This window comes from Cottoperca gobio, chromosome 13 (genome assembly GCF_900634415.1).
Source record: "Cottoperca gobio chromosome 13, fCotGob3.1, whole genome shotgun sequence".
Taxonomy (NCBI): Eukaryota; Metazoa; Chordata; class Actinopteri; order Perciformes; family Bovichtidae; genus Cottoperca; species Cottoperca gobio.
The window spans coordinates 5,366,511-5,388,449 of NC_041367.1; the positions used below are offsets into that span (position 1 = coordinate 5,366,511).

The following is a 21,939-nucleotide window of genomic DNA, read 5'->3' on the forward strand; positions in this document are numbered from 1 at the left end:
GGTCCCTTTACGGACAGCAGTACAATCGGCTGTTTGTGTACTTTTGGACGACTCCAGCTTCCTCTCTTATATCAAATACTGGTTACACCTTCTCTTTATATCTATTTATATCATCCATGGGTTGCACTAGCGACCACAATGGGAAACTAAGTTTTGTTTTGTGAGTTATTAATCCCGGAAGTAGTCTAAGGTTACAAATAACCTAGCGCTAAGTATGGGGTAGCTCAACTTCATTGGTATCATGTCACATTTGCCAATGTGATAAAACGTTAATCGCAATGGACTCTCGTCGGACGACCACATTGGACGGCAAGAGATATGCACTTTAATTCGCACGAACAGAAGCGACGTTCAGGCGCAACTTATATTGTCAATGGAAATCTTATCAATGCTTAGGCTTCGTTTGTCCCTAAAGCAAAGATATTGTCTCCTGCTGTGTTTTATTGTCGGATCGATACTTGCTTATCAGTTTACGAGGTAAGGCAAACACTTAAACATCTAATATAAGCCTGAAGGAAATCATATCTAAGCAGTTGTCAACTCTTCTTAACATGAGAGTCATCCATAAAGATTAATACCGTGCAGACTGAAACTTCAAATGCAAATGTTGTGGTTCATGCTTCTCCATTGCTAATGCCCTTTGCTTGGTTATATTACTGCCTGTGTTCTGTGCCAAGTTACCTGCTCGCCTGTGGACATTGAACCTGACTGCATAACAAGTTGTCTGTCAGTTTGTCCTGTGTTGAGGTCAAATGACCATGTCAATCAATGCAAATCGTTTCTAATGATCACAATGACATCATGTTATTGTGATCATTATGCAGAATCATGTAGATAGAAGAGAGCTCTCTAATATGATAAAGTGATAAGCTTTTCAGTGCAACTGTATGTCTCAAATGTCTTTGTGGCCGTCCATACAGTTCAACAAGTTGTTCTTCATTTGTAAACTGTAGTTTGCCCCCTAGGAATCGAGTCGACGTGGGAAGAATGAGCCGTGTGGAGGGTCTGAGGGCCAACTCGTCTCAGTTCACTCTGGAGAGAAAACCCTTCCGCATCCTGGGGGGCTCCATCCATTACTTCCGTGTCCCCAGAGCCTACTGGGAGGACCGGCTGCTGAAGATGAAGGCCTGTGGCCTCAATACACTGACAACGTAGGCTCCCACTGCACCTCACGGCTGGTTGAATACACTGTGCATCACAGAATGAACCATGTCAGATCGTTGTTTAGCTGGAGAAGATTATACACACATGAAGTCACATCTGAGTAAAGCAAAGTCGAGCAGACACAATTCATCAGTCATAAGAGAATCAAATGCAGTCTTATAAACCACTGAAATTCATGTTTTAGGTATGTGCCGTGGAACCTACATGAGCCGGAGCGAGGGGTGTTCCACTTTGAGGATCAGCTGGATTTAGTGTAAGGAACCATGATGAGTCTGTGGCGAGCGGAGGAACTCCTGTAGAGGGCACTGTTGCATCACACAACGGCTTAGCTTCCAACCGTCTTGAATAATTTGATACTGTTAAGAGGGTGTACGCTTACCCTTAAGAAATGCTTTTTGAATAATTAACCGTGCTCTTAATGCTTCTCAATTTATTGATGAGATGGCATTGATCCATCAATGCTGCCTGCTGTCGAGAAGCAGGCGTCATCTGATAATGTAATATGTTCAAACGAATGACTTATCATTTACACATAACATCAACTTTAATTGAGAATAAGTATCTGTCCCAACTTTTATATTTGAACATTTTAATGGACTGTACTGATAACAAATGGACGTCATCGACAGCACCTTTCTGTTTCCTTCTCTCAGAGCTTACCTCCGTCTTGCAGCCAGCTTGGGTCTCTGGGTGATTCTGCGTCCAGGGCCGTACATCTGTGCTGAGTGGGATTTAGGGGGACTACCCAGGTAACAATCCCAATTAAGTATTACCTTTTCGCAGATTTCTTTTGTACATACCTTCCAGCTAAACATTGTAAAGCATTAGTTTAGAATAACAAGTGGGGTGTTGATGGATTCCTTAAATCGGCTTGGAAATGATTTGTTCAGTCAGGTAATCTGTTTGTTAGCGGTATCTTTGCTGCAGGCTAAATCCATTAAACTCGTGGAAATAATTAAGTCATGTGAATTATTACAAGTGTCTCTTTCATCTATTTGGCCAGTTTCACCAGACGTTTCATTACATATTGTACAACAAAGAATGTGTCTTGGGGAGATGAAAGGGCTTTACATACAGTGTAAGACAAGCCTTCATGCACCTGAGTAACCTCGAATGTTACTCAGATGAAAGTCACCGATGATTTTCCAGACTTTTAGTGAGTTATTAGGGAGAACAATGATTGTATCTGACAGGCATAGCTCCTTGAAAATGATGAATTAATTTAGTTCTGTAATCAACGGCGATTTGAACAGATAATGGGGTGAATGATGGAGGGGGGGGGGAAACGCCTGGAAGATATTCTTGGAGTAGTTTTTGCCTTCAGGGAATGTGATGTTGAGGTAACAGGGTGTTTCTCAGTTGTGATTTTCTGTTCAGTTGGCTGCTACGAGATAAAAACATGAAACTGAGAACAACCTACCCGGGATTCACCGACGCCGTCGACTCCTTCTTCAATCATCTCATTGAAAAAGTTGTTCCACTTCAGGTACTTTCTATTTTAGCACAACATTTTTTTTAAAGAACATGAGGCCAAATATTTGGTAAAAACATGGCTAAAATACATATATGCTTTAAATCAGGGGTGTCCAACATGCGGCCCGCGGGCCAAAACCGGCCCGCCACAGGGTCCAATCTGGCCCGCGGGATGACTTTGCAAAGTGTAAAAATGACATAAAGTAAAAGCCTTTGTAGATACACTGTGATCAGTAAGGTGTAACACACATGTGAAAGTGATAAACTGATACTATTGTTGAAATTACACCTTTTTATTTTCTTAAGACATTTTAGGTTGTTCATAATGTTTAGTAAAAAGATTAAGTTTGAACATTTTCAGAATGTACTTTGCACTAAAACGAAGGGAAACATCTGGAGTTGTGGATATTTACAGGTTATTATGCTGTGATGTTACTGGTCCGGCCCACTTGAGATCAGATTGTGCTGCATGTGGCCCCTGAACTGAAATGAGTTTGACACCCCTGCTCTAAATTGACTATCATTTTCAATGACTGTTTTTGAGTTTTCATGGCTACATGCAATCAATTAATTAAAAAAGTATCCAATCCCCAATAGATTGTTTTATTTTCATGATAGAATACTTTAAATCACGATCATATTTTATCCCTGCATGCAATTATCCTAAGAAGCGTCAACACCTAGCTGCTGTTGACCACTGTTACAATACATGCTCAATACTTGTGTCCTCCCAGACATATTTTCTTTTCATCAGCTCCATGCATCATTGAAGAAGCTTTGATTTTCCATTTTGGTGTTTTTAAAATTCAGCTGTATTGAGGGTATTCAGGACTGATGCCAGGCCCTGATATGTGTCTTATTCTCTGCCTAAAATATGCACAGTACTCCAAGGGAGGCCCAATTATCGCAGTTCAAGTGGAGAATGAATATGGCTCCTATGCTAAAGATGAAGAGTACATGCCTTTCATCAAGGAGGTAAGAAAACCACAATTGCTTGTTATTTGAATGATTGGTAGCTCATATGTGAGAGTGCACTTATTTCCTTTGTTTGCCCTGCTGTTCTTTACTCGCTCTCATTTTCACTCGATTGAAAAAGAAATCATTATATTTTTCAGAAAGAACCTTGACTGTTTTTTTTGTTTATAATAATCTCCCTTTATTTTCCCAGGCGGTATTGTCGAGAGGCATCTCAGAGCTGCTGCTGACCTCAGACAACAAGGAAGGACTAAAGCGTGGAGGAGTGAAAGGAGGTATTGTCAGATGGGTTGACAGACAAACAAATCTGTGCTTGCACACACACACACACACACACACACACACACACACACACACACACACACACACACACACACGCACATACAGCATGGTGGCTGGTGGGTTGTGTTTTCACGACAAGAGGTCTGAGCCAAAGCGTCTCATGGTGTCAGGCAGCTGCAGTTCAGAGCCGCACACAAAGGATTCTGTGTTGAAGCACAACGTTGCTCTTTTTCGCAAGAACACTGGCACAAACATCGTGATGCTGCAATATAAAAGTGTATTCTTTGACACTTTTTTAACATTGTCATAATATGGTTGTTGTTCACTGAGATGAAGAGTGTTTCTGTTTTTATTATCAGAGCACACCGTACTTCATCAACATCATAATTACAGGACAGGATCCTCCAGAGTACTGTTATAATAAATCCTCCTGAGTATTTATTGATTTGCATGTTATAAGTGCACCATTGTCATTTGATTCCTAATGCAGATGCTTACATTTGAGGAGTATTTTGCTCTGTATGGAGGTTTTGAGGTGTTATGCAGAACCGCTAACCTTCCAAGAAAAGAAGCACGTGAGGGTTAAAGTACACATTTAAAACAATAATTCCATAAATGTCTTTCAAAAGCCTGATCTTTGGTTGTGAGTTTATGTGTTAACAACGTTGTTCTACCTTTTTTGTGTGTGTGCGTCTGAAGCCCTAGAAACCATCAATTTCCAGAAACTAAACCCAAATGACATCAAGTATCTGGATGTAATACAAGTGAGTCTTATTTGTGTGTTCGATGTTATTTAATTCATGCTTTTGGAGTCATTACTAGTTTTCTGATCTAATCAAACCTCAAACGCATCAATCATCCTTGCTCTTTTCACAGTCCAGGTCAACCCCAGTGTGACCTAACCCTAACCCTAACCCTAACCCTGGGGTCACTCAATCACCTTTTTAAAAGAAAAAGTTAGAGACCTGAAAGAAGAGCTTTTAATCTTTAAGACAATTCATTCAAGCTTTGCACAAGTGCAGTGAGGTAGTTAGTGAAAGGTCATTCGGACGTATCTTTTGTTAAATTGACTCTTTTTTTTTCCCCTTCTTCCACTAGCCTCACAAGCCTAAGATGGTGATGGAGTACTGGTCCGGCTGGTTCGATCTTTGGGGAGACCTTCATCATGTGTACACAGCTGAAGGTAAGACACACTCAGGATGGGTAGACGGCTTTTCTATAGTGAAAACTATAAGGATCCCTTCCAAGGTGTTCATGTGAGAGTGAGACAGGAGGGCTTCTTTGAGGGCGAAACAGTTTCTTTCTTCGCAGACGGTCGATACAACCGGCTAATTTGAGACGGGGATGAGACAGGTTTTGTGTCGTGAGCCAATACAGAACCTGTGGAAGTAAAACAGACTGCCTTGAGGGTAAGACGGACTCTCAGTACCTCGGGGTAAGAAAGGTTTAAGACAAATCTGTCTCTGTGCCAGAGGAGAGACGGGGTGTGGACACGCTCACTGCTTTCAGAGGCTGTGCGAGATAAATGTTCCAGACTGGGTTGTAAGGGTGTAATCAAACTTTTCTCATTTGAACCAGTTGTTTTTTGGAATGTGTGAACAAAGAAATCGCACTTTCATGCGGGGCAAAACCAAGAGGGCCGAGATCACCTCGGGAAGGTGGTCTCCACTCAAACTCGCAATTGGCCTTTCCAACCGAGACAATTGGTTTGCGCATAAAAAAAAAAAAGAAAAGAAGAAGCTTAGGATAAGAAACGTGCCCAGGTTTATAAAGATGGTCTAATAAAATGCACCCGATGAACCCACAACAGCCATGTGGGTGTGTGGTGGTGTGCAGTTCACAGATCTCGCTGGATATTTAGTTATACATTGTTGTTTTATATATTAACCACATACCCGCAATGGAAACAATAAGCAATCCACGCTGCTGGTGCTCTATAATTAAGAAAGAAAAATCAATTCAATCATATCAATTGTATCAAATGAATCCCTAAATTGGAACAAAGTGAATGAACTCCAGGTCTGAATACTTTAAGTTTCTCTCACAATATGTTTGTACAGGACCGTTCAAAAGATGTGCTCCACCGGTTCTCCCTGACTGTACTGAACCCAGGTGGAGGTGCTACACTTATGTAGGAGCCACATTCATCTTCCACACTTCCTCTGTGTCCACATGTGCTGTAGCGACACACACACAGACACGCACACGCAGGTACACACGAGGATTGTCTTGCCCTTGGCTTGCATTAAATAAGGTTTCAGTGGATGGGAACATGTTATTGTGACCTCTCCTATTAATTTTATGCCCTGCAAGTCACAGACGGTTTATGAGCTGCAATATTTAACTGTCTGCACCTGAACATCTGGCAAGACAAAATATGGGAGACTTAGGACAAAGTTATGTTTAGCCTACATCCACTGTAAATGCATCGTGTGTATCATTGTGACCTTTAATAAGAAGTTTCTTCCTTATAAAACATTTGCGTAGCAGAAATTTAAATATTCATGTTTATATCCAAGATTACTTTTCAGTCTGCTTTTTTTTTTGTTGGTCTGTTGCTACATTTCTTGGCTCCTTATGGCACCAACTGTCGATTTTTAGTGGAATAGTGTAAAACCATTGGCAGGACTGTGCATCATGACTCCCACGTGTCGCAGTGGAAGAAGGATTCAGATCCTTACTTGTGTCATTTTTATATAAGTAACATTTTTAGTAAGTATTTTCAGCAAAACTTAAAAGTTTTAAAAGTAAAAGTACGATTTTATATTGTTATATATTAAAAAACCCTAAACCCTCTTTTTAATGGTCACACATGCAGAGAGCACAGTACATCCTAGTACTGGGAGCCTAGTACTGGGAGCAGTGGGCAGCTAATGTACAGCTGCCCGGGGAGCAATGGGAGTGAGGGGGATGTCCGGTGCCTTGCTCACCACGGCAGGGCAGGAGGTGAACTGGGACCTCTCCAAGTAGCAGTCACACTCCATTTTTTAGGTCTGGTCGGTGACTTGAACCAGCAACCCTACGGCTCACAGTCCAAGCCCCTGACTGATTTCATTAATGTTACTGATGCATGAATGGATTACATTACATTACAGGTCATCTAGCAGACGCTCTTATCCAGAGAGACTCACAGGGACAGTCCCCCTGGGGCAACTCAGGGTTAAGTGCCTTGCTCAGGGGTACAAAGGTGGCAGCCCTGGTATTGAACTCACAACCTTCTGCTCGCAACCTTGCATTTGGAAGTTGTACCACTAGTCCATCACCACCACGTTAGTATTGTTTTACTGTCGACACTGGTTGAGGTGGAGCACATTTGAACTACTTCATGTATTGTTGGGAGGTTCAGTCTCTAACAGTGCAAAAGAACCGATCCTATAAAAACAGTAAAAATAAAATGTATGAAGTGCTTTTGTAGAACCGGTCTAAAGAACGGATTCTCTTGAAACAAGAAGTATCGTGTCGTTAAGACTAGTTGCACTAGAATAAAAGAATATGATAGTATTTTATCCTCCTTGGGATGTGCTACCATTTCACATGATTTTGAATGATGTAGTAAAGTATATTTTCCTCTGATATGTAATGGAGTGGAAGTATAAAGTATCATAAAATGGAAATACTCGTAAAGTGCAAGTACTCAAAATTGTACTTAAGTATAGTTCTGGAGTAGACTGTACTTAATAACTTTCCACCATTGCCCACGTGCATGTGCTAACTGAATCTTAAATAACTCTAAAACATTGCTCCAGAGTGCTACTAATGGAACTATATATATATTTATTTATGTTTAAATATATCAGAAGGATGTAGTTTAGCTTACTTTGTGTGAACATTTGAGTAGGGCCAGTTATTTGTATTGTCAATTAAACTCCTGATGCTTTATTGATTCATCGATTTTAAGCTCTAAAATATAAAGAAAATTGTGAAAACGTCCTTCACAATAGTCAAAGTTGCTTGTATTGTTTCGACCAACAGTCCATAAAACAAACATATTTAATTTGGAATTATATGAAATAGCAAACCTTTTATTTGAGAAGCTGCAACCAGCACATTTAGCATTTGTACTTGACTGATAATAAACAGTGAATGGATTTTCAAAATAAAATCCCTGTTACTGAATAATCAATTAATCCACTAGTTTTTTTTTTTAGCTACATGTCACAAACACATAAAGTGTTTCGGTTGGATCTCATTGTCCTGGCTGTTATGGGCTGTATATTCCTTTAGTACTAATGTAAAAGTAACTTACACATACATTATTCACTCTACAGTCACATACTCCAGATGGTCCAGATGCTGCGGCAAGGATATTTTTAGTATGATATACAGTCGTGTCATACATGATGGCACCTGTTTAAGAATTGTAAAGATTAATGGATGACACGTTGTGCTATCACCACCTTGAATGCTCTTCGAATCTTATTTCAAACACACGGTGCAGAGCCTTGAGCTTCCTTTTCACTCTATCGTTTCCCAGCAGCCATCCCAAATCTGAACAAAAGATGTTCTGAAAATGAAAGGCTTCCTTATGCATTTTCTCCTCGGTGAGAAAAGACCCTCGCCGTGCAGAAAGAGTCACAGCTATGAAATGAACTCTGGGATATTCAGAGGGGATTCATGTCCTTGACAGTTCAGTGCTCTGCAGACTGCATCACACGCAGCACTTGGTCCCAGCTAGAGCCACCTCCGTGAAACCGACTGAGTCCGGCTCTATCACTCACCCTGCTCAATTGTTATTCACTAACGCTCATGCCCTTGATTCCAATCATTAAAGTCGGTCCAATTTGAATACTTAATTACTGGCTCTGCTGTGTTCGCTGCAAAATATAGGTAGTTAATTTGAGCAGGGAGGAAGGCACATTTGTTATGGGTGTGAGCAGTGAGCATTGCCCCGTAATGAATTCTAGTTATGTGTAATAGGATGTGTGGCTGAGGTCTGTCCATGTTTCAATTGAAGTGGAATTGAGGGCAATAGGATTATTGAAACCGTGGCTTGTTGAAGCTGAAGTCAAATGGAATTTTTTTTTCTTACAGTAATTAAGCTAAATTTAGATTTATATATATATTATTTCTTTTCCACAGACATGATACCTGTGGTGACAGAGATCCTTAAACTGAACATGTCCATCAACCTCTACATGTTCCACGGAGGGACAAATTTTGGCTTCATGAGTGGAGCGCTTGCGGTTGGGATGCCGGCACCGAAAGCTATGGTGACAAGCTACGGTACGTGGACTCTGTTTGTGACCGGCATGTTGAATAAGCAACGTTCCCTTTTTGAGTTAGGAGAGCAAATATACGATACGGCTGATCGGTCAGGGTTGAACACACTACTGCACTTTAATAGACACAATCTGGCTGTTAAAATAATAAAACAAGAGGCAAATGTAAGAGAAGTTCAAATGATAGCAATATCTATACATATGGCGACGATGTAATTATCGTTAATGCGTTTGTCCTTGATAATTGATCGTGATATCCCTAAACTAGACCCATAAAAATGATTACTTACACATACACTGCTGATTTTATCTGAATTTTTGAAAGCCCAGGGATTCAATGCCAAAGTAGGCTGAAACAATCGATCAAGCTTGTAAAACAATATTGACTCAGGAGTGCACATAATGATCAAACGATAACCTTCTTGATATGCGGTCTGAGAATATCTGCTTGAAGCACATGTGAATAGGAGAGGTAGATTAAAAACGTGATCCTGTAGTTGTCTCCCTACTCCTGTAGTCTCTGACCTTCGGCTGCTTTGAAATTTAAATACGCGCTTCACATTAATGAATTTATCACTTAATAAAATGCAGGGGAAATGTAAATTTAAAGATGCTACAATGGGTTTTTATATCCTCCTCTAGGGCACTTAACATTGTAATGACCTCGTTCTTGAGAAAAGAGGAGAACTCTGAAAACGGCTCCCCAGTAGGGAAGACCACCTCTGACCTTCAGCCGGCGTCAAACCTGTGTTTACTCTGAATGCCTTTTTTTTTTTTACCGCCTCAAAGAGGCTCCATTTTCTGTCGAGATAACTTAAAATGTGTCTCGGCCCGCTGCCGTCTCAAGATGTTTGATAGGGCAGCACAGTTAAAGCATCTGCTACGGTAAGAGGCGTCCCTGCCATCTCCGCGCGCGGCTCCTGAGCCTGCTGTTCTGATAGCGCATTATCTTTCAGATTACGACGCTCCATTATCCGAGGCGGGGGATTACACCACCAAGTACCATCTTCTGAGGAATTTATTCAGCCACTACCACGGTGAGTGTCGTGTGTTGTTGTTGAGACGGGGCCCCACATCTTCTGTCTCTCCCTTCCCTTTCATCTCCCCCACTTAAAGTAATTCTCCTTGTAGAACCTGCTCTCTGTTTGAGGATAACTTTGCATATGATTACAAGCACGGATTAGATATGGAGGTGTGTGTGTGTGTGTGTATGTGTGTGTGTGTGTGTGTATATGTGTGTGTGTGTGTGTGTGTGTGTGTGTGTGTTTGTGCATCATGTGAGAGATTTCTGCCCGAGTCAAAGACCCTCAATTACTGCCTATTGTGAAAATTACATACCAGGCCTTTTATTTTGTTGCTTGTGCGGTTTTGTGTTTTTGTAAAACAAGGGGGTTTGTGGCAGGACTGAAGATGTAGTTTTTTTGTCAACCTGTGATTGAATCCAGCACAACAAAGTAACACTTTGCTCAGAGTCGTCGTGATTGAGGCCGGTCTGAAAGGCTGCCTGCGCGCGATGCATCCTGACGCTTTGTACTCTGCTTCACAGCGAGCAGTGGCCTGGATACGAGAGCGAGTCTGAGAAGGCTTTCGCTTCTTCTCAGCAACTACAAACACATGACCCAATTATTTAATTTAGATCATTTTTTTGAGGTCTTGTTTTTGTTTGATTGACAAACCGTGCACATTGTGTCAGTAACTCATTGCCCTGTGGTTTTTAGCTTTTGCATAACCTCGCATGGACTCTTTTCAAAGTCTTAACGCTGACCTTTGACAACAACGTAGCTCTGAAGATAGACGTGTGACATATATGCTTTGGGGGTTTGTCTTATTATTACAAAGCTGTCAAAAATTGCAAAAATACAGTATATAATCTTTTGCACTTGCACTATTGATGGCACCAGTTCATGATTTGAAGTATTCTTTCTTGTAATTATCTGTTGACGATCATCTGGGAAGAAAGTCAAATGTCAAATACGAGCAAATTTCAAATCTAACAACACTTTTTCTCTCTTCTGTACGCGTTTGTATGAATAATATGGGCTCTTTAATGGGAAACATTCCAAACCTGTAACATAGTTTCAAAGTAAATTCCTTTCAACGCTCACTCTTCCCCTCTTAGATTTGACACAGTATACACACTAACAAAGGAACTGGCTTGTACGCGTTGTAGAGAGCCATGTAGGAGAAAGGTGTTGGACGTTATCCTCAAAGCGTTCCTTAAGTGATCCAGCTGTTACCACTTGGTGATAAGGAAATGCTGTCGACCGTTTTCCAGAGGGACTGCTGGTGTCTCTGCATGTTTTAACACCTTTTTTACAAGGGAGTGAGAGGGCATGTGCAACTGCTGGTAACTGTTGTAAAGAGACTGTTTTGCAACATGAATGCTGCTGCGGAGAGCAAATGTTTGGCTCGTGTAGGTGCAAAGGTTTTTTTTTTTACCTCGGCAAGTTTGAAGAGATTTCTTTAAAGGTCAGAATCCTCCATCTTTAACTTGCTTCTCTGACTGAATGTGTGCAATAATCACGTTTAATAATCATTTCAAAGTTTTCTTAATTTGGACTTGTTTGCATTCCTCGGGTAAACAAAGGGTAAAGGACATGCAAATAAAATTCATAAACATAAAGACAAACTCCATCCTACCTTCATGTTTTCCTCCTTTTATTTTTTCCCCCCGCAGCCCAGCCTCTCCCTGAACTGCCTTCTCATCAGGAGAGGAGAGCGTACCAGCCTGTTGTCATCCAGCAGCACCTGTCTCTGTGGGTCAGTCTGCCTTTCACTGACAAGGTAAGCTACAGACGCACAGAGAGTGCCAACAGTGGAGGCACAGCAATAATAAACATCACCCTTGTGGCATTGTTCAAAGGTTGTTGACAGACAACAGTAATACATGCAATATTCAATGCATAAGTAATGCACAAAAAGCCAATACAAACAAACTCAAAGAGAATTTGCTGTTAATTATGTGCTTGTGCTCTGGAATGCAATTGATTGAGCTTTCATTTGAATTTCTTATCAAACCATAATTCAAACTGAGTGGAGAATTTCCACTTTGCCTCTTGCACTGCCAATTGCAAAATGCATTGCCATTTGAATAAAGAGGCCGTAGAGGACAGGTGCGTTTACAGTAGTTACAGTTACAGTAGCCAACTCTGTGCAACATTTCTAATGCGATGTATCCATCCATGTGATTACCTCTTCCGTATCTCTATTAGGATGAGCAAGGTGTACATACATAAAGTAACATACAGTGTCCTTTATTTACTTTATGCGTAAGATAAATAGTAGCATATGTTCCTCTAATACAGGGATGTCAAACATGCGGATGACTTTGCAAAGTGTAAAAATGAGTTGTTTTGATCATAAAGTAAAAGCCTTTGTAGATACACTGTGATCAGTAAGTTGTAACACACTTGTGTAAATTATAAACTAATAATATTGTTGAAATTGCACCTTTTTTTTTTTTTTTTCTAAAGAAATATCAGGTTGTTCATAATGTTTTGTAAAAAGATTAAGTTTGAACATTTTCAGAATGTATTTTTTTGCACTAAAACGAAGGGAGAATTTTGGAGTTGTCGTTATTTATATGTTATTATGCTGTGATGTTACTGGTCCGGCCCACTTGAGATCAACTTGTGCTGCATTTGGCCCCTGAACTAAAATGAGTTTGACACCCCTGCTCTATTTGTCTATTTGTCTACTTGATTGAATTGTTTTAAAATGCGATTTCTAGCTCTAAAACTTAAGTAAGTTACAGAGGTGGTAATGAAAGTGAGAGAAAATAGTTTGCAGCCATCACCCCCCCCAGCACACACTACCTCCCTTAATGAACAACTGCTGATGAGGAGCTCCTGACATTCTCTCCTCACTGCACTAGTGTCCTGCTCAGGGACCAGCAGTAACCACCGGTGTGCAGCTTTATGACTGTTAAGCAGGTTGTTGTGTGGATTGAATGCAACAGAAAAAGCTCCTCTTGCCAAAAAGATCGGTTAAAAACCTGTTTGGAAGGTGTCGTCATGTCTGTTCGCTTTCATGTCCACCAGTCTAGTTTAGCCAGTTTACACCATGCTGTTCAGAGGCATTTATATTCAAACCAGATGTACCACGTCTGGCACAAGCTTACAACATTAATTATTCACAATTTCCTTCCCTATGAGACGAGAATTACTTTGCCCCTGACCAGCCACGTTTTAAAAAAAAAAGTAAAGAGAAGCCATTTTTCTTCAGAGGCTTCTACTGAGTGGGACGTCTGAGTTTCAAATTGTATCTGTGTGTTTGGAGGTACGTGGTTAATCGTATCAGAGCAGCGAGTGTTTATTGTCTTGCATAATGCTCCTCCCTTAGGGTATGCAAAAGAATGCATGCTGAATAAAAGAATTGCTCTGAACGCCAGACAGAAAAGCTTCATTAGGTTTGATAAATCATCACTTTGGGGGAAGCCATCTTGCAAGTGGGAAATAGAGATGGCGGGAATCATGAGATCCCATCTGCATCGAGAGTGCTTTTCGAGATTGTGTGTGTTCACTTAAAATACAGCAAACTTCATGTAACCATTAAAAAAAAGTCTATTTGATTTTCTACAGCACATTTCCACACGTGGTTTTTAAAGGTGTCTCTTCATTTCCATATTTGTTTTTTTTTTAGCCTTTGAAGTCGGAAAGGCCGGTGAACATGGAGAACCTCCCTGTCAACAACAACAATGGTCAGTCTTACGGCTACACGTTGTATGAGACCACCATCAGCAGCAAAGGAACCCTCAACTCAAAGAACAACATCAGAGACAGAGCGCTGGTGAAGACAGACGCCGGCATAATTCATCCGCAATCACACATTTACACTTTTTGCTTTGTGAGAACGTTCGCGTGTAGAAAGCTTCAATCTGTTAGAAATCACACCCTTGATCAGTGTACTTGTGGAGTACAATTAACAAGTTAAGGGCTGTTACCAGTTGCTCCGGTGTTAATAATCAAACAGTCACAGGAGCCTGGAGTTCTCAAAAGACTCATTGTAATGTTAAGACAAATGCATTCATGCTTCATGTTGGGCGACAGGTGTTACATTCATTTTATGGGGGAGAAAAGTATATTCAAATCGCACGCAGATACAATGTGTTGTGCAAAGCATCAATAAGCTAGGGACTATAGTCTCGTGCCACTGCTGAGCCTTTAATTTCCTCTGTACCTTGTTGTGATGTCACATTAGAAACGCAGTTAGTCTGATGTGGCATATATTAATGTTTCCTTTGTTTTTTCTTCCTAGGTTTTTGTGGACAAACATTTTCTTGGTGTTCTGGATTATAAAACGCAAGAACTTGCACTCCCTGATGGGAAGGTACCGTGTGTGTGTGTGTGTGTGTGTGTGTGTGTGTGTGTGTGTGTGTGTGTGTGTGTGTGTGTGTGTGTGTGTGTGTGTGTGTGTGTGTGTGTGTGTGTGTGTGTGTGTGTGTGTGTGTGTGTGTGTGTGTGTGTGTGTGTGTGTGTGTGTGTGTGTGTGTGTCCTTCTGTAGTTGTTAGCTACTGTCAAAAAGCATAAAGTAGTTAATATTTTACCGCATGTGAAAGCTTCAGGGGATGCTGATAATTGTTTTTTTATTAAGCATGGTCCCCGTGTTAAGCCAACATCAAGCTGTTTATCCCAACAAAGTTGAATAGTCAACTTCAACCTCAGAGAAAAGTGCAGACTCAGATCGGACTTCATCAATTACTAAAGCCAGACCAGCTGAAAGAAGTTTTGGCACTCTTTGATTTTTTTTATTTGTATTTTTTCCTTTGAGGCATACTGCTGTACTTCAGTATTGACTCTCATGTTTTATGTATTTTTCCACTGAAGGGAAAAAGAACTCTAAGTTTACTCGTCGAGAACTGTGGAAGAGTGAATTATGGGAAAACTCTGGATGAACAGCGCAAAGGTAAAGTTGCTCCATAAAGCGATGGCTTTGTAGATGTTCTAATCAGCACAAGTCTTGCCTAATGATCTTTTTCATTTGATGCCTTAAAAGGAATTTAATTAAGATCCCTACAAACATTTTTTTAAAAGCAGATTTGATTCCTTTCAGGTCTTGTTGGAGATATCGAGTTGAACAAACTCCCCCTCCATGACTTCATTATTCGCAGTCTGGATATGAAGCCAGGCTTTGTAAACAGGTGTGTGTCTTTCAATTAATACCCACTTTCCCTCCATGTTTTCGTTTCTCTGTCATTACGCCTGCCTGCGCCAGATTCAATCCACCTGATTATCTCCCTTTTTAACACAATTACAGTGGGAACATGATGGCAACATTCAAAAATCAAAACACTAGCCTTCCCAACCTAGCATCTCATGTTGACATCTTGAATTATAAAAAGTACAGAAAGTAGATTACACGGCTCAACATGAGGGGGAACCGTTTACCTTTTTGGACAGATACATCTGGTATTTACTTTTACACAAGGTGTTCATAATATAAAGTAGCAGAATCAAAACTCATTTAAGCTCCTGATGGGACATACAAATACAATTCATTGTAAGCTGAATTTCAGTTCTGCAAAATAGCAAAATCGTAACTGCAATATGCCAAACTTTCTGCACCAACGAAACGCACCAACATGAATAACAGGATAGTTATTAAATATTGCAATATATTTACCAAATAACTGGCAAGATCATTTAACCAACAGAAAAGGAAGAGAGATGCCATTGCATTAGCTAACGTTAGCTGCCAAGTTACATTAGCTAACGTTAGCTGCCAAGTTACATTAGCTAACGTTAGCTGCCAAGCTACAGCAGCTAACGTTAGCTGCCAAGCTACAGCAGCTAACGTTAGCTGCCAAGCTACAGCAGCTAACGTTAGCTGCCAAGCTACAGCAGCTAACGTTAGCTACCAAGCTACAGCAGCTAACGTTAGCTACCAAGCTACAGCAGCTAACGTTAGCAGAGCCGAAAAAAGTGTAAACAACTGAGGATTTTAGCGAGAGTCGCTAAGAGAAGAAGGATAAGTAGACAGTTGTAAGTGCTTAAGAAGTACAAGTGTAGGTTTAGATATGTGACAGATAGATGATGTGATGAAGAATATAACAACATTAATTGAGTTGACCTAGAGCAGCTGAAGTATGCTAACAGCAACACAGAAACGTAGGAAAAAAGGAAATGACTCGCTTACCGTTAAGCACACACACACACACACACACACACACACACTTGCAATGCATCACCAACTAACAAGCACAGAACATAGGGTAGACATTAAATAATGAGACAAAGTAAAATAGACAGGTTTAGATTTGATGCTAAAGTCTGTCTCGGATGCAAAATGTCTTGCACACTGTTTAACATAGTGAGGAACTTTAATGTGGCATTCATCCCATAGCAGTCATTAGGTCAGGTAATTTCTTCACAACAGCCAATCATTATAAGGTCATTTTGTCTGGGCTCAGTGCACCCCAAGGACCAAATGCTTTTCCCTCATGAAGTTTTCATATTAGATGATAATGCCTCCCTACATTGCCAATCACATGCAACATTAGTGTCATTAACACCAGTATGAAGTCAAACAGCTTCCACAACCTTTCTCAACATCTTTGTTGATATTCAGAATGTCTTATATTGATTACCCTCTGTATGCAACTCATATTTGTTACACCGATCTCTGGAAATTTCAATCTCTTCACCTCAGCAAGGCTGTGTTTTTTGAGAAAAACGGATACATTAAAGAATCAGTACAGTGATGTGGAAAGTGTAATCTGTACTGAGCAAAATGAAAAGTGCGATGTATTCTCTTCTTTACAGACTTGAGAGTTCAAGCCACTGGATGTCTGTGCGTCAGCGACCCTCCTTCCCGGCGTTTTTCCAGGCCACACTCTATGTGAACAGTTTCCCTAAAGACACCTTCATCAAACTCCCTGTGAGTATGATAGGCAGGAGGCAATCCAGTACAGCAGCACCACAAACTACAGAATCAGAAATAGACGATACGTTTATTCTATACATCTTTGACTAAATCTGAACCTAAAATATAGTACTTAAGGATAGTATGGGGCTTTATTATTGGATAGAATGACTGTTTATTGGCTGGAGTTTGGGTTGTTTTGACCAACCTCTAATTGACTATGAAAACCAATTTAAGATATTTATTAAATCACATATGATTGTCAGGTTTTACTTCCTCTATAGTTAACAGCAATCAAGCTATCTATACTTTCATACCGCACTTTGTTTTAGTAAGTTATTATTACTTGAGCTTTGGCTAGAAAATGTTTGTAGCTCAGGACTGACAGTTTGTTCATAAACAGTATTTTAAATTGCAAATTTATTTATATAATTAGTTTGATCTTTATTATATACCGTTAGCTTACAATATTAGCTATTATACTTCCTTCACAAAGACTGGAATATTGTAATATACTCCAGTTTGGTCATTCATTTTGACTAAATTTAGTCTTTTCTTAACATACTTAATAAACATCTTAATACATTAACATGCATATATATTTTTGTCCCCAGAGAAAAGCTCTCTGAGATGCGTTATTGAGTGCTGGCTCACTTCTAATTCATTGCATATGACACAATAACATTATTTCATTAGTGGAGAACAGTGAGCATCTTTTAAAAGGCTCTTCACAGAATAAGAGCTTCTTTTGATGATCCAATTTTTATGCAATTCTGCATAATGCAATTATTGATTGAATAAGTGCCTCTTTATCCCCCTGTTGTACCGTGCATCCCTCCGGTTATTTTTAGCTTGTAACTTTCACACTGGTGTTCCATTGCTGGAGCTCAACGACACGCGGCTGCATGTAGAGAAGCGAGGAGCTGCAGCGAACAACAACTCGGGATGTATTAAGCAAAGGATGCAAATCATCCAGAAATGAAGGCTTTGACGTGTGTTGTTTGTCGTCCTCAACATGGTTTCTTTTTTCCCTCTATCAGCATTTAATTGGCTGAACCTGCCTGTTGTCAAGGTGACCATCACTGGTTGTGTTCACAGGGCTGGAGCAAAGGTGTGGTGTTTATCAACGGCAAGAATCTGGGTCGCTACTGGTCCATCGGTCCTCAGCAAACTCTCTATGTCCCAGGCCCCTTGCTGCACAGGGGGGACAACCAGGTGCAGTACATCTGTCTTATCTTTGTGTGCTTATCATGCAGAAAATCCTTTTTGTCAAAGTCACTTTAGCACATTTTAGCATTGATGACCTGATCTCAATGTTGTGATTGACGCACAGGGCTTCAGTCACGTATGTTTGCTATGTAACAGGATATTTAAAAAAGACTAATAATCGCATTATAGTGATGTGTAGTGGACACGTTGAAGTTTTCACGTACAACTTCTGACATGAGAATTGTAGCAGGTTTGTATCTCTCTTATCTCATCTCGTCCCATCTTTGCCAAAGTTGGGACACAACATGTTTGGATCCCCCTGGAAGACTGTTGCTAAAATCCTCCAGACATCCTTGAAATAAAAAACCAGATTTAGCCACATTGATTAGTCTTTCACTTGTTTTGTCTATAAAAGAATGTCAGAGAATAAAGTGCGAATGCCCATCACAGACCCCAAACATATTTCATTTACAACAACGGAGCAAATCATTAAATCCTCTCACTGGAGAGGCTTGAACAAACAAATGTCCGGCATTTCCAGTCTGATAATTAACCAATTATCCCCCCCAAAAAAAAAAAAAAAAAGCTTGTCTAAATTTGTGACTAACAACTAATCAATTTAAATAAATCATTTCAGTTCTTATGTTTTTAATAATGAGCAAATTCCCCCGAAATTGGATGGCAATCATTACCTACAGGTGGCACCAGTAACATGAGTAATGAAATTGTCCTTACCTCAGTGGTCATCAGTCTGATTCACCATAATCGTCCATGTCACATGGTTTTTGGTATTCTCAAACAGAAATCCACATGACATGTGTATCCTTCAGTCACATGCTCCTCACCTCCACAGGTCAACAGTTACAGTATACAGCTTTTTATATTCATCCCCCTTTAGCTTTGAGGTTGTTGAACTTTGGAGCACTTTCTTGAAAAAGGCCGAAGCTCCATCTACTGTATCTTCTGTGTTTCTCCTCGTCTTTCACAACTTTTCTTTTCTGTGCATATATTGACGCTGGTGCTAAACCACCCACTCTCCCTGTCCTTTCATGACATCGGCTAAGCTGGGTTTTTTTCTTTATTACAGGTCATGGTGTTTGAAGAGCAGGAAACAGATGGTAAGATTCTGTTCTCCAGCAGCCCGGACTATGGCATGACTGTTGATGTCCAGTGAGGACAGAAGGTGAGAGGGGAGTGTGGATGAGCGGAGGAGGAGGATGACGGGAGAGTAGCTGAGAAACTGAGGCGATTTGCTGCAAACTTTGACTACTCGGGCACTGACGGCTCACCACGTCCAGCAGCACTCAAAAGTGACACATCAGTGAACATGACTTGTTGCGTCCTGTCGGAAGACTTCAAAACCGCAGTGATCCACACAAGGGGTGTTTCTCAATGTCAAAGAAGAATCCTTAAACAAGTGAATTTTTAAAAACTTTTCCAATGTCGAGGATCCTTCAAAGGACTGTGTCCTTTCAAGATCTTCGAGGATGTATGTTTATATCCTCAGCACTCCAATGCTCACGGTGCATTTCCTGTACCCAATTTGGAAACTCTTAAACTAAACTAGTCATAACTTCCAGTTATGTCACCTTAGCAGTCTGTCAAAATCTGTTTCTGAGGAAATTTGAGGCTAGAAATTGGTGTTCCAGTTGCTGAGTCGTCACTCATATTAAATCTACAAGGTCAATTCAAACTCATTTAAACTGCTGTTGGTACGGATTCGATGAGCGAGCTATTAATAGCACAGAGGCCGGCAGCGGCAGAGAGAGACAGCAGGGACAATGGCTTGAGGAGCCGGCATATCGTCATACTTGGCGAGTTAAGGGGTTATTTCAACCAAACCAGTCGGTGATTGTTGGAACTGTAGACCAAGACGTCTTTTGATTAGTTTGGTTTGTTTCTGTTATGTTTGAATGAAATGTGTTTTACAATGATCAGCGAGGTAAAATTACTTTTTCCGTCAATGGAGTCTGGTGGCTTTGAAGAGAGCAGAGCAGCTTTTCACATTTAACTTAAGGGTTTATTTTTGATGAATTTTTATGTGATTCTTGGAACAGTGGAAACTGAATAACCGAGACGGTTTTGATGAGTTTTGCTTCTTTCGAGTTTTGAATGAAGTGTCTTATGACCAGGTAAAATGACTGTTTTTGTCAATGGAGAGCATATTAACTGTATGTTTTGTAAGTTAATAACTTATCATAATTGTCCAAATCACTGTTGATTTTATTACTTTTTTTTTCAATAAAGCCTTGCTGTTTTGAATCCGTTTACATTTACACCCTAGTTTTTCATTTAATGACTATTCATGCCATTCTGTTGAATCCTTTCCGCTCAATTTAGTATCTGTGTCATTAACGTTCATTCTTATACTTCATTATTAGAGACCAAAGGACTGTCGTTTATTATAATGAAGTGTTGTAAAAAATCTCTTCCTCTAACACACTTAATTTGTAAATTACAGGCTGTGTAAGCACTGTGAATAAAGGCGGGTTCGACCTCTGTGTCGGTAGCCAAGGTCAAGGAAAGCTTATGAACTGTTTTATTTATCCTGCACACCGACATCCTGTTTGATGTAACACTGGTTGCGTTTGAAATTTACCCTCTTATGATATGCTGCGGACTCCTGCAGAGAAGTCAAGATCACAAGCTGTGTTTGAAGTGTGTGTTTTTTTTTAAAGAAACGCCTCTCTCTGTGTGTACCGTGCTGACCAGCCTACCATCACAATTCTTTTTCTTTCAAGATTAATAGCTCACTCATGATTTTTTAATTTATTTTTATTGCCTGGAAAACACGAGGTGCGTCGGTCGGACGATCTTTCAAGGTCGAAGAGGCAGGTTGGGCCTGAAGTTTCCTAACCAGCATATGTCCTTAACTTTAAATTGCACCGAGAGTGCAAAGGAAAGATATCTGTCGGCTGTGATTGGCTGTTCCTCGTCACATGACACGTTGCTGCGGTCCAAATGTTAAACTATCTCATGGCGCTCTTGTTTAGCGTGCGGCTTCCGTATGTCTACATTTATAACAATGGATTTGAGGGCGCAAAAAAAAAAAAAAAAAAAGGCAGCTTGCGTCGGAACCCGTAGCATTATATTTCAACCAAATGGCATTGCACAATAAGGACAGGATTTCTAAATAGTGAGAGATCGTCAGGTTTCCTCTGGGAGCAGTTTGCACCAGCTGTTCATAAAAGTTAGTGAGCCTAATTATCTACAAACGTGGAGATTGTTTTTGCGTCACTCAATTAAAAATGTTTTTAACTACATGAAAATGATCACATACTAAATGTTGCTATGTACCCAACTGAAAATACAATGAATTAATATCCCTGTTTAAAGCATAAAAGAAGCAATGGTATGTGGTCTGATTTGACACGATGAAATACTGTTTAATAATCATGTATACTGGGAAGATTTAAATGACATTTCACATAATTGCAAACCTTTACACCAATAATGTAAGGTTAGCATGATTGTATGTTTCCTACTAATGTAAACTGTAATAATACTATTAACTTATAAATACATATTTATCCATGAATGCTTATATAAATTAAACAATTCGTATCTACATTGACAAAGGATTAGCACATGCTTTAATACATAATTTGGTTCCAACTGGCTTACATATTAAAGTTACTAGCTAAGATGATCCTTGTGTGTTAATTGTGCAGCCTGGTGTAGCTAGTCAATCACTAGTTTGAAACTATCCATTTACTAATAACTAATGGCAGACTTGACACAAACTTTATAAACTTA

At 40.1% G+C, this 21,939-nt stretch overlaps 1 protein-coding gene across 2 annotated transcripts; it reads left to right on the forward strand.

Moving 5' to 3' along the window:
• Positions 1-11: 11 nt before the first annotated feature.
• Positions 12-21,243, forward strand: LOC115018254 (beta-galactosidase-1-like protein 2). 2 transcript variants are annotated; one of them, XM_029447172.1, is made up of 19 exons: positions 12-477; positions 966-1,151; positions 1,349-1,417; positions 1,818-1,913; positions 2,542-2,650; positions 3,520-3,612; positions 3,806-3,887; positions 4,594-4,658; positions 4,993-5,077; positions 8,974-9,117; positions 10,070-10,150; positions 11,791-11,897; positions 13,755-13,901; positions 14,370-14,441; positions 14,940-15,018; positions 15,166-15,253; positions 16,875-16,989; positions 18,073-18,189; positions 19,271-21,243. In XM_029447172.1, exons 1-19 carry the CDS (start codon positions 374-376, stop codon positions 19,355-19,357), a joined length of 1,926 nt encoding a protein of 641 aa, XP_029303032.1. In that variant the 5' UTR covers positions 12-373; the 3' UTR covers positions 19,358-21,243. The 2 variants fall into 2 exon arrangements, with proteins under 2 accessions (XP_029303032.1, XP_029303033.1); XM_029447173.1 differs by lacking the exons at positions 8,974-9,117; positions 10,070-10,150.
• The last annotated feature ends 696 nt before the right edge of the window (positions 21,244-21,939 follow it).